Source organism: Tachyglossus aculeatus, chromosome 7 (genome assembly GCF_015852505.1).
Source record: "Tachyglossus aculeatus isolate mTacAcu1 chromosome 7, mTacAcu1.pri, whole genome shotgun sequence".
Classification (NCBI taxonomy): Eukaryota; Metazoa; Chordata; class Mammalia; order Monotremata; family Tachyglossidae; genus Tachyglossus; species Tachyglossus aculeatus.
In genome coordinates this window covers 3,477,488-3,490,695 of record NC_052072.1, presented here as the reverse complement: position 1 = coordinate 3,490,695, position 13,208 = coordinate 3,477,488, and the positions used below count along the sequence as shown (strand labels likewise).

The 13,208-nt window shown below is 52.6% G+C and overlaps 1 protein-coding gene across 1 annotated transcript in view; it reads right to left on the bottom strand.

The window, feature by feature from the left end:
* Positions 1 to 704: 704 nt before the first annotated feature.
* Positions 705 to 13,208, bottom strand: part of MOB4 (MOB family member 4, phocein) — a 42,363-nt gene continuing 29,859 nt past the window's right edge. Inside the window, exons 6-8 of the mRNA XM_038749614.1 lie at positions 10,831 to 10,910; positions 4,317 to 4,428; positions 705 to 1,082 (exon numbers count right to left, since the gene is read on the bottom strand). Coding sequence (XP_038605542.1) covers positions 951 to 1,082; positions 4,317 to 4,428; positions 10,831 to 10,910 — 324 coding nt within the window. The 3' untranslated portion in view covers positions 705 to 950. The remainder of the gene's footprint in view (positions 1,083 to 4,316; positions 4,429 to 10,830; positions 10,911 to 13,208) is intronic.

Here is a 13,208-nt window from a genome sequence, read left to right as displayed (position 1 = left end):
AACCCCCGTTTTCCAGATGAGGGAACTGAGGCCCAGAGAAGTGGAGTGACTTGCCCGAGGTCACCCAGCTGACAATTGGCGGAGCCGGGATCTGAACCCACGACCGCTGACTCCAAAGCCCGGGCTCTTTCCACTGAGCCGCGCTGCTTCTCGAAGATGAAGACCGTGAGCCCTGCGTGGCACAGCCTGACGGCCTTGCATCTCCCCCGACGCTCAGACCAGCGCTTGGTACATAGTAAGCGCTTAAACACCAACATTATCATGTATCCGGGGCAACAGAGAGTTTCTCGGCAGCGCGGCTCCGGGATGCGCTTTTCGAAGCGCGCTCAGGTGACTCCTAGGGCAGGGCGAACGCTGAGCTCGCTTTACGAGTCGGCTAAAAGCCCGGTGGTGTTCACCGGGTGCTTGCCGTGGGCCGGTCCCCAGGGTGGTCGCACCGGCCGGGGTCCCCGTCCATCACGGGACGCACACGCTAAGAGGGAGGGAGGGCGGGGACCGCCACCAGACGCGGAGTGACACGGGGAAGGCGTGATATTGGGGGGGACGCTCCAATTAGGCAGCGAAAATCAGGCGCGAGCTTGCCGAGGAGTCTCGATTCAGGAGGGGAAACTGAGGCAAGACGCGGCGGGTTCCGCCTGGACGGCCAACCCCGCCTCGAGGGGTGGCGGCGGGCCAACGACGGGGTTCCGGCGGCCGGTCCGCGGAACGGTCCATTCTTTTATTAACGGGCATCGGGAGCGGGAGGGTGCTCGTCTGATTTAAAAACCCCCGAGCGCCGGCGGTGACCGCGCGGCTCCGGGATAACTGAAGACTCTCTCCCGTTTTAGAAGGCGGCCCGCGGCGGGTGGAGAAGCGAGGATACGGGGAAACGGGATCGAAGGGTCTAAAATGGTAGAGACGGTACGGACTCGGGGGACGGGGGTCCGGGGGCGCTTTTCGGGAGGGTCTCGTCACGCTTCGCTCTCCCCGGACACTGAGTTCTGGACCTCCTCTTCCAAAATGGGCACGATCAGGTTGTCTTTGGACATCAGGTTGTATTTCATCACAAATTTGGTGAACCGGTGACACAGGAAGGTCTCGTTCTGCGGCGCGGGGAGGGAGGGGACAGGAGAGAGAGAAAAAGCTGGATTTGCGACCCGGAAACAAGACGGCCCCGAGCGGGGAAAGCGTCCGCCGACTCGGTTGCATCGGCGACCATTTATTATTTATTTTACTTGTCCCTATCTATCCTATTTATTTTATTTTGTTAGTACGTTTGGTTTTGTTCTCTGTCTCCCCCTTTTAGACTGGGAGCCCACTGCTGGGTAGGGACTGTCTCTAGATGTTGCCAATTTGGACTTCCCAAGCGCTTAGTACAGCGCTCTGCACATAGGAAGCACTCAATAAATACGATTGATGATGATGATGATCGGCGAAGCGGCGCGGCCTCGTGGGTAGATCCCGGGCCCGGGCGGCGTGACTCGGTGGCAACAGCCCGGGCTTGGGGGTCAGAGGTCGTGGGTTCGAATCCCTTGCTCCGCCACTGGTCAGCTGGGTGACCTTGGGCAAGCCACTTCCCTTCTCTGGGCCTCTGCTCCCTAATCGGTAAAATGGGTGAGCCCCATAATGATAATAATAATCATGGCATTTATTAAGCGCTTACTAATATGCACGGCATTGTTCTAAGTGCCGGGGAAGTTGCAAGGTGATCAGGTTGTCCCACGGGGGGCTCACAGTTTTAATCCCCATTTTACAGGTGAGGGAACTGAGGCCCAGAGAAGTGAAGTGACTTGCCCAAAGTCACACAGCTGACAGGTTCTAGGCTGTGAGCCCGCTGTTGGGTAGGGGTCGTCTCTATATGCTGCCAACTTGTACTTCCCAAGCGCTTAGTACAGTGCTCCCAAGGTTCCCAAGGTTCCCAAGGCTCCCAAGGTTGTCCCAAGGGAGCTCACAGTCTTAAGCCCCATTTTACAGGTGAGGTCACTGAGGCCCAGAGCAGTGAAGTGACTTAAAGTCACACAGCTGACAAGTTCTAGGCTGTGAGCCCGCTGTTGGGTAGGGATCGTCTCTATATGCTGCCGTGTACTTTCCAAGCGCTTAGTACAGTACTCTGCACACAGTAAGCGCTCAATAAATACGATTGAATGAATGAATGAAAGTGGCGGAGCCGGCATTTGAACCCATGACCTCTGACTCCAAAGCCCGGGCTCTCGCCATTGAGCCACACTGCTCCCTAATCTGTAAAATGGGTGAGCCCCATAATAATAATAATAATAATCACGGCATTTATTAAGCGCTTACTAATATGCAGAGCATTGTTCTAAGCGCCGGGGAAGTTGCAAGGTGATTAGGTTGTCCCACGGGGGGCTCACAGTTTTAATCCCCATTTTACAGGTGAGGGAACTGAGGCCCAGAGAAGTGAAGTGACTTGCCCAAAGTCACACAGCTGACAGGTTCTAGGCTGTGAGCCCGCTGTTGGGTAGGGGTCGTCTCTATATGCTGCCAACTTGTACTTCCCAAGCGCTTAGGACAGTGCTCTGCACACAGTAAGCGCTCAATAAATATAACTGAATGAATGAATGAAAGTGGCGGAGCCGGAATTTGAACCCATGACCTCTGACTCCAAAGCCCGGGCTCTTGCCACTGAGCCACACTACTTCTCACGTGGGACATGTGGGACAACCTGATGACTCTGTATCTCCCCCAGCACTTAGAACAGTGCTTGGCACATAGTAGGCGCTTAAAAAATACTATCATTATTATTTTTATTCTCTATGCCTCAGTGACCTCATCTGTAAAATGGGGATTAAGCCTGTGAGCCCCACGTGGGACAACCTGATGACCTTGTATCCTCCCCAGAGCTTAGAACAGTGTTCGGCACATAGTAAGCGCTTCATAAATGCCATTATCAAGTGCTTAGTCCAGTGCTCTGCACACAGTAAGCGCTCCATAAATGCGATTGAATGAATGAACGGAAGTCATCATCATCATCAATCGTACTTATTGAGCGCTTACTGTGTGCACAGCACTGTACTAAGCGCTTGGGAAGTACAAATTGGCAACATCTAGAGACAGTCCCTACCCAACAGTGGGCTCACAGTCGAAAAGGGGGAGACAGAGAACAGTCAGAAGGACCCGGGTCGTAAGCGCTTCACAAATGCCATGATCAAGCGCTTAGTCCAGTGCTCTGCACACAGTAAGCGCTCAATAAATACGATTGGAGTCAGAAGGACCCGGGTCCTCGTCCCGGCTCCGCCCCTCGTCTGCTGTGTGACCTTGGGCCGGTCATTTTACTTTCCTGGACCGCAGTACCCTCATCGGTCCTACGGGGATGAAGGCTGTGAGCCCCTCGTGGGACAGGGACGGTGTCCAACCCGATTATTACTCTATTTATTACTCTATTTATATATTACTCTATTTATATTTATATATTACTCTATTTTGCTTGCACATATCTATTCTATTTATTTTATTTTGTTAGTATGTTTGCTTTTGTTCTCTGTCTCCCCCTTTTCGACTGTGAGCCCACTGTTGGGTAGGGACTGTCTCTAGATGTTGCCAATTTGTACTTCCCAAGTGCTTAGTCCAGTGCTCTGCACATAGTAAGTGCTCAGTAAATACGATTGATGATGATGATGATTAGCTGGACCCTACCCCGGTGCTCAGAACAGTGCCTGCCGCGTAGTAAGTGCCAAGTGTTATTCCCGTCCTCTCCCAAGCGCTGAGTCCGGTGCTGCGCGCGTGGTCGGTGCTTGATAAATGCCACTGGCTGAGTGACCCCGGCGGGGGCGGCCCACGCGCTCATCATCATCATCATCAATTGTATTTACTGAGCGCTTACTGTGCGCAGAGCACTGGACTAAGCGCTTGGGAAGTCCAAATTGGCAACATATAGAGACAGTCCCTACCCAACAGTGGGCTCACAGACTAAAAGGGGGAGACGGACAACAAAACCAAACATCCTAACAAAATAAAATAAATAGAATAGATATGTACAAGTAAAATAGAGTAATAAATTTGTACAAACATATATACAGGTGCTGTGGGGAAGGGAAGGAGGTAAGATGGGGGGGATGGAGAGGGGGACGAGGGGGAGAGGAAGGAAGGGGCTGAGTGTGGGAAGGCCTCCTGGAGGAGGTGAGCTCTCAGCAGGGCCTTGAAGGGAGGAAGAGAGCCAGCTTGGCGGATGGGCAGAGGGATTGGGGGCATTCCGGGCCCGGGGGAGGACGGGGGCCGGGGGTCGATGGCGGGACGGGCGAGAACGAGGTGCGGGGAGGAGATTAGCGGCGGAGGAGCGGAGGGTGCGGGCTGGGCCGGAGAAGGCTGTCCGCGCTCACCTCGTATTCGTCGAAGATCTGCCGGTGGTGGAAGTAAGCGTGGGAGAAGATCCTGTAGATGCGGCGGCAGACCGACCCCAGTTTGGCCACCGACGACTCCTTGATGCTGACCCTGCAACAAGGGGGCTCGCGGGGGTCACTCGGGGGCGGGCTGACCGCCGCCCCCCGATCCGGCCTTGCCCTCCGGGGCTCCCCGAACCCACGTCCCACGAGCCCGACCATCCAATCCCCCACCGGGCCCGACTTCGTATCCGTGGGCCGCCCCCCGTCCGAAGCCCTCGTCAAAGAGAAGCAGCGGGGCTCGGTGGGAAGGCAGCGGTCGTGGGTTCTAATCCCGCCCCTGCCGCTTGTCAGCTGGGTGACTTCGGGCCAGTCACTTCACTTCTCGGGGCCTCGGTTCCCTCATCTGTCAAATGGGGTTAAGACCGAGCCCCACGCGGGACAGCTTGATCACCTTGTATTCCCCCCCAGCGCTTAGAACAGTGCTCTGCACATAGTAAGCGCTTAACAAATGCCATTATTATTATTATTATTATTATTATTATTATTATTATTATTATTATTATTCAAATCCCAACTCCGCCACTTCTCAGCTGGGTGACTTCGGGCAAGTCACTTCACTTCTCTGGGCCTCGGTTCCCTCATCTGGAAAATGGGGATTAAGACTGTGAGCCCCATGTGGGACAACCTGATCGTCTTGTAACCTCCCCAGCGCTTAGAACAGTGCTTGGCACATAGCTTAATAAATGCCATCGTTATTATTCATTCATTCATTCAATCGTATTTATTGAGCGCTTCTGTGCGCAGAGCACTGTACTAAGCACTTGGGAAGTACAAGTTGGCATATATATTGGCAATATATTATTATTATAGGTCACTTCACTTCTCTGGGCCTCAGTTCCCTCATCTGTAAAATGGGTAGGAAGGCAGGGAGCCCCACGTGGGACAACCTGATTTCCCTGTATCCCCCCACCAGCGCTTAGAACAGTGCTTGGCACATAGCAAGCACTTAACAAATACCATAATCATCATCAATATTATTAGCAAAACCACATTTCATTCATTCATTCAATCGTATTTATTGAGCGCTTACTGTGTGCAGAGCACTGGACTAAGCGCTTGGGACGTCTTCACTTCTCTGGGCCTCAGTTCCCTCAGCTGGAAAATGGGGATGAAGACTGGCAGCCCCCCGTGGGACAACCTGATCGTCTTGTAACCTCCCCAGCGCTTAGAACAGTGCTTGGCACATAGCTTAATAAATGCCATCGTTATTATTCATTCATTCATTCAATCGTATTTATTGAGCGCTTCTGTGCGCAGAGCACTGTACTAAGCACTTGGGAAGTACAAGTTGGCATATATATATTGGCAATATAATATTATTATGGGTCACTTCACTTCTCCGGGCCTCAGTTCCCTCATCTGTAAAATGGGTATGAAGGCAGGGAGCCCCACGTGGGACAACCTGATTTCCCTGTATCCCCCCCACCAGCGCTTAGAACAGTGCTTGGCACATAGCAAGCACTTAACAAATACCATGATCATTATCAATATTATTAGTAAAACCACATTTCATTCATTCATTCAATCGTATTTATTGAGCGCTTACTGTGTGCAGAGCACTGTACTAAGCGCTTGGGAAGTCCAAGTTGGCAACATAGAGAGACGGTCCCTACCCAACAGTGGGCTCACAGTCTAGACGTCCTCCGAGATGCCTCCTCAGACTAACCACTCACTCATCTCCCCCGCCCTATTCACCCTCCGCCCCGCATCCGCTCGGATCGGTCCCCTCTAATAATAATGATGATGGCATTTGTTAAGCGCTTACTATGTGCCAAGCACTGTTCTAAGCGCTGGAGCGGTTGCAAGGTGATCAGGTTGTCCCGGGGCGGCCTCACGGTTTTAATCCCCATTTTCCAGATGAGGTCACTGAGGCCCAGAGAAGTGAAGCGACTGGCCCGAAGTCACCCAGCTGACAGGTGGCGGAGCCGGGATTTGAACCCGTGACCTCGGACTCCAAAGCCCGGGCTCTTTCCACTGAGCCACGCAGCTTCTCTAAGCGCTGTTCGCACTCGCCCTGAACTTCCGCCACTTCCATCATCATCATCAATCGTATTTATTGAGCGCTTACTATGTGCAGAGCGCTGGACTAAGCGCTTGGGAAGTACAAATTGGCAACACATAGAGACGGTCCCTACCCAACAGTGGGCTCACAGTCTAAAAGGGGGAGACAGAGCACAAAACCAAACACACCAACAAAATAAAATAAATAGGACAGATATGTACAAGTAAAATAAATAAATAGAGTAATAAATATGTATGTACTTCCCCCGCAGAAGCGGCGCGGCTGAGCGGGAAGAGCCCGGGATTGGGTAGGGACCGTCTCTATATGTTGCCAATTTGTACTTCCCAAGCGCTTAGTACAGTGCTCTGCACATAGTAAGCGCTCAATAAATGCGATTGATGATGATTGGGAGTCAGAGGGCGTGGGTTCTAATCCCGGCCCCGCCGCCCGCCTGCCGTCTGGGCAAGCCGCTTCGCTTCTCTGGGCCTCAGTTCCCTCATCTGTCAAATGGGGATGGAGACTGAGCCCACGTGGGACACCCTCATCACCTTCTTTCTACCCCGGTGCTTAGAACAGTGCTCGGCACATAGTAAGCGCTTAAGAAACGCCATTATTATTATTTTTATTATTAATATTTCCCGCTTCACCTCTCTCCCCCCCGAACCTCAAGACCTGCCCCCGCCCCTACCGACCCGCCGAGGAGGCAGGGGTCCCTCAGAACTAAAGGAAACGGGGGGCATTTACTGGAAGCCCCCCATTCTCACCCCAAAAGACGGGGGTTGTCTCAGGATCCCCCCTCCGTCATCAATCGTATTTATTGAGCGCTTACTGTGTGCAGAGCCCGTTGTGGGCAGGGATTGTCCCTCTTTACTGCCGCATTGTACTTTCCAAGCGTTTAGTACAGTGCTCTGCACGCAGTAAGCGCTCAATCATCATCATCATCATCAATTGTATTTATTGAGCGCTTACTGTGTGCAGAGCACTGTACTAAGCGCTTGGGAAGTACAAATTGGCAACATATAGAGACAGTCCCTACCCGACAGTGGGCTCACAGTCTAAAAGTCTCAATAAATCCGACTGACTGAATGACTGAACTGGAAGCTCGCCGTGGCCCGTTGTGGGCAGGGACTGTCCCTCTTTACTGCCGCACTGTACTTTCCAAGCGCTCAGTACAGTGCTCTGCACACAGTAAGCGCTCAATAAACCCGACTGACTGAATGACTGAACTGGAAGCTCGTCGTGGCCCGTTGTGGGCAGGGACTGTCCCTCTTTACTGCCGCACTGTACTTTCCAAGCGCTTAGTACAGTGCTCTGCACACATTGAGCGCTCAATAAACCCGACTGACTGAATGACTGAACTGGAAGCTCGTCGTGGCCCGTTGTGGGCAGGGACCGTCCCTCTTTACTGTCGCATTGTACTTTCCAAGCGCTCAGTACAGTGCTCAGCACACAGTAAGCGCTCAATAAACCCGACTGACTGAATGACTGAACTGGAAGCTCGCCGTGGCCCGTTGTGGGCAGGGACTGTCCCTCTTTACTGCCGCACTGTACTTTCCAAGCGCTCAGTACAGTGCTCTGCACACAGTAAGCGCTCAATAAATCCGACTGACTGAATGACTGAACTAGAAGCTCGTCGTGGCCCGTTGTGGGCAGGGACTGTCCCTCTTTACTGCCGCACTGTACTTTCCAAGCGCTTAGTACAGTGCTCTGCACACATTGAGCGCTCAATAAACCCGACTGACTGAATGACTGAACTGGCAGCTCGTCGTGGCCCGTTGTGGGCAGGGACTGTCCCTCTTTACTGCCGCATTGTACTTTCCAAGCGCTCAGTACAGTGCTCTGCACATAGTAAGCGCTCAATAAACCCGACTGACTGAATGACTGAACTGGAAGCTCGCCGTGGCCCGTTGTGGGCAGGGATTGTCCCTCTTTACTGCCGCACTGTACTTTCCAAGCGCTCAGTACAGTGCTCAGCACACAGTAAGCGCTCAATAACCCCGACTGACTGAATGACTGAACTGGAAGCTCGTTGTGGCCCATTGTGGGCAGGGACTGTCCCTCTTTACTGCCGCATTGTACTTTCCAAGCGCTTAGTACAGAGCTCTGCACACAGTAAGCGCTCAATAAATCCAACTGACTGAATGACTGAACTGGAAGCTCGTCGTGGCCCGTTGTGGGCAGGGACTGTCCCTCTTTACTGCCGCATTGTACTTTCCAAGCGCTCAGTACAGTGCTCTGCACATAGTAAGCGCTCAATAAATCCGACTGACTGAATGACTGAACTGGAAGCTCGTCGTGGCCCGTTGTGGGCAGGGACTGTTCCTCTTTACTGCCGCATTGTACCTTCCAAGCGCTTAGTACAGTGCTCTGCACACAGTGAGCGCTCAATAAACCCGACTGACTGAATGACTGAACTGGCAGCTCGTCGTGGCCCGTCGTGGGCAGGGACTGTCCCTCTTTCCTGCCGCACTGTACTTTCCAAGCGCTCAGTACAGTGCTCAGCACACAGTAAGCGCTCAATAAACCCGACTGACTGAATGACTGAACTGGAAGCTCGCCGTGGCCCGTTGTGGGCAGGGACTGTCCCTCTTTACTGCCGCACTGTACTTTCCAAGCGCTCAGTACAGTGCTCTGCACACAGTAAGCGCTCAATAAACCCGACTGACTGAATGACTGAACTAGAAGCTCGTCGTGGCCCGTTGTGGGCAGGGACTGTCCCTCTTTACTGCCGCATTGTACTTTCCAAGCGCTTAGTACAGTGCTCTGCACACATTGAGCGCTGAATAAGTCTGACTGACTGAATGACTGAACTGGAAGCTCGTCGTGGCCCGTTGTGGGCAGGGATTGTCCCTCTTTACTGCCACATTGTACTTTCCAGGCGCTTAGTACAGTGCTCTGCACACAGTAAGTGCTCAATAAACCCGACTGACTGAATGACTGAACTGGAAGCTCGTGGTGGCCCGTTCTGGGCAGGGGCTGTCCCTCTTTACTGCCGCATTGTACTTTCCAGGCGCTTAGTACAGTGCTCAGCACATATTGAGCGCTCAATAAATCCAACTGACTGAATGACTGAACTGGAAGCTTGTCGTGGCCCATTGTGGGCAGGGACTGTCCCTCTTTACTGCCGCATTGTACTTTCCAAGCGCTTAGTACAGTGCTCTGCACACATTGAGCGCTCAATAAGTCCGACTGACTGAATGACTTAACTGGAAGCTCGTCGTGGCCCGTTGTGGGCAGGGGCTGTCCCTCTTTACTGCCGCATTGTACTTTCCAGGCGCTTAGTACAGTGCTCAGCACATATTGAGCGCTCAATAAATCCAACTGACTGAATGACTGAACTGGAAGCTCGTCGTGGCCCGTTGTGGGCAGGGACTGTCCCTCTTTACTGCCGCATTGTACTTTCCAAGCGCTCAGTACAGTGCTCTGCACACAGAAAGCGCTCAATAAATCCGACTGAATGAATGACTGAACTGGAAGCTCTCTGCGGGCCTGCACTTTCCCAAGCGTTTAGCCCAGTGCTCTGCGCGCAGAAAGCGCTCGCCAGACCCCATCGATGGGCGGATCGATTCTGGTCCCGGTCCCCGATCCGCGCGGGGGGAATCTGGGCCGAGCGGAGGGGAGGGTGGCTCAGTGGGAAAGAGCCCGGGCTTTGGAGTCAGAGGTCATGGGTTCAAATCCCCGCTCCGCCACTTGTCAGCTGGGTGACCTTGGGCAAGTCACTTCCCTTCCCTGGGCCTCATCTGGAAAATGGGGATGAAGACTGGGAGCCCCACGTGGGACAGCCTCATCACCTTGTATCCCCCCCAGCGCTTAGAACGGTGCTTTGCACATAGTAAGCGCTTAATACATGCCATCATTAAGTGTGATGATGATGATGGCATTTGTTAAGCGCTTACTATGTACGTTCTAAGCGCTGGGGGGGGACCCAAGGTGATCAAGTTGTCCCACGTGGGGCTCCCAGTCTTAATCCCCATTTTGACAGATGAGGGAACTGAGGCTCGGAGAAGTGAAGCGACTTGCCCAAGGTCACACAGCAGACTTGGGGTGGGGCCGGGACTCGAACCCACGACCTCTGACTCCAAAGCCCGGGCTCTTTCCGCCGAGCCACGCTGCTTCTCTCCTTCCCCCGTTCTGGGGGCGTCCCGGACGTCGCTCGTCCGGGGTCGGGTGCGCGACGAAGGCCCGCGAGCAGGGTCTTCGCCGCTTGGAATGGGCCCCTCTCAATCAATCAATCAATCAATCATATTTATTGAGTGCTTACTATGTGCAGAGCACTGTACTAAGCGCTCGGGAAGTACAAATTGGCAACATATAGAGACGGTCCCTACCCAACATTGGGCTCACAGTCTAAAAGACTCTCACCCCCGAAACCTCCACCGGACCCCCCCCAACTCCACCCTCCCCCATGGATCAGCTAAGAGATGCCCCGGTTTTGAAGCCGAGTTTTACCTGCTGGGGAAGTATTTGTTGCTGTTGAGCAGACAAGCAGCCCCATCCAACGTGTGCCTGGTGTAATCTATGGCGGGACACTGCCGAAAACACACAGAAATCACAAAACATTAGCAGGGCGGCAATCGATGCTACCTACTGAGCGCTGACTACGTGCCAAGCTGTCCATCCCCTGGCCCCCTCCTCCCTCCCCTCCCTTCTGTCCTTCCCCAGCCCAGCCCACACCCTCCGCTCCTCCGCCGCCGATCTCCTCCCCGTTAGGCCTCGTTCTCGCCCGTCCCGCCATCGACCCCCGGCCCACGTCCTCCCCCGAGCCTGGAATGCCCCCCAATCCCTCTGCCCATCATCATCATCATCATCATCATCAATCGTATTTATTGAGCGCTTACTATGTGCAGAGCACTGGACTAAGCGCTTGGGAAGTACAAACTGGCAACATATAGAGACAGTCCCTACCCAACAGTGGGCTCACAGTCTAAAAGACTTGCCCACCTGCCAAGCTCACTCTCTTCCTCCCTTCAAGGCCCTGCTGAGAGCTCACCTCCTCCAGGAGGCCCTCCCACACTCAGCCCCCTCCTTCCTCTCCCCCTCGTCCCCCTCTCCATCCCCCCCATCTTACCTCCTTCCCTTCCCCACAGCACCTGTATATATGTATATATGTTTGTACATGTTTTTTACTCTATTTATTTATTTATTTATTTGTACATATCTATTCTATTTATTTTATTTTGTTAGTATGTTTGGTTTTGTTCTCTGTCTCCCCCTTCTAGACTGTGAGCCCACTGTTGGGCAGGGACTGTCTCTATATGTTGCCAATTTGTACTTCCCAAGCGCTTAGTACAGTGCTCTGCACACAGTAAGCGCTCAATAAATACGATTGATGATGATGATGTTCTAAGCACCCGGGAGAGGACGACACAACGTCCCTGCCCACGTCTTTCTCCGCTGAGATCCATTTCGGACAATCAATCATATTTACTGAGCGCTTACTATGTGCAGAGCACTGTACTAAGCGCTTGGGAAGTACAAATTGGCAACATATAGAGACAGTCCCTACCCAACAGTGGGCTCACAGTCTAAAATGGACAGAGTCCATTCCCTTTCCCATCTGGGGACACCTCCCAAAGGAACGCTCTTTTAACTTATTTTATTTTCTTCTTTTGGTAGCTGTCAAGCGTTTACTATGTGCTGGGCACTATACTAAGCACTGGGGTAGAGCCGAACTAATTCCTTCATCCAATCGCATTTATTGAGCGCTCACTGTGGGCACAGCACTGCACTAAGCGCTTGGGAGAGGACAAACAGACACATTTGCAGAAGCAGCCTGGCTCAGTGGAGAAAGCCCGGGCTTGGGAGTCAGAGGTCATGGGTTCAAATCCCGGCTCCTCCAAGTGTCAGCTGTGTGACTTTGGGCAAGTCACTTCACTTTTCTGGGCCTCAGTTCCCTCATCGGTAAAATGGGGATGAAGACTGTGAGCCCAACGTGGGACAACCTGATCACCTTGTAAACTCCCCAGCGCTTAGAACAGTGCTTTGCACATAGTAAGTGCTTAATAAATGCCATTATTATTATTATTATTCTCTGGGCCTCAGTTCCCTCATCTGGAAAATGGGGATGAAGACTGGGAGCCCCCCATGGGACAACCTGATCACCTTGCAACCTCCCCAGCGCTTAGAACAGTGCTTTGCACATAGTAAGCGCTTAATAAATGTCATTATTATTATTATTCTCTGGGCCTCAGTTCCCTCATCTGGAAAATGGGGATGAAGACTGTGAGCCCCCCATGGGACAACCTGATCACCTTGCAACCTCCCCAGCGCTTAGAACGGTGCTTTGCACATAGTAAGCGCTTAATAAATGTCATCATTATCATCATTCCCTGATCACAACGAGCTCATAATCAGGATGGAGACAGTTCATGTCCGACACGGAGCTCACGGTCTTAATTTCTGTTTTACAGATGAGGACACCAAGGCCCAGGGGAGTGAAGTGACTTGCCCAAAGTCACACAGCAGGCAAAGTCACTTAACTTCTCTGAGCCTCAGTTCCCTCTTCTGTAAAATGGGAATTAAGACTGTGAGCCCCATGTGGGACAACCTGATGACCTTGTAACCTCCCCAGCGCTTAGAACAGTGCTTTTTGCACATAGTAAGTGCTTAATAAATGCCATTATTATTATTAGTAGTAGTAGTAGTAGTAGTAGTAGTAGTAGTAGCGGCGATGGGATTAGAATCCAGGTCCTCTCACTCCCAGGCTCAGGCTCTTTCCACGAGGCCGCACTGCTTCCCTGCCTGATTCCCAGGAAGCCGTTGTTTAACTAGGACTGGAAAACTTCACGCGGGCGAACAGGGAATCTGCCCCTAGCATGGCCTACGGG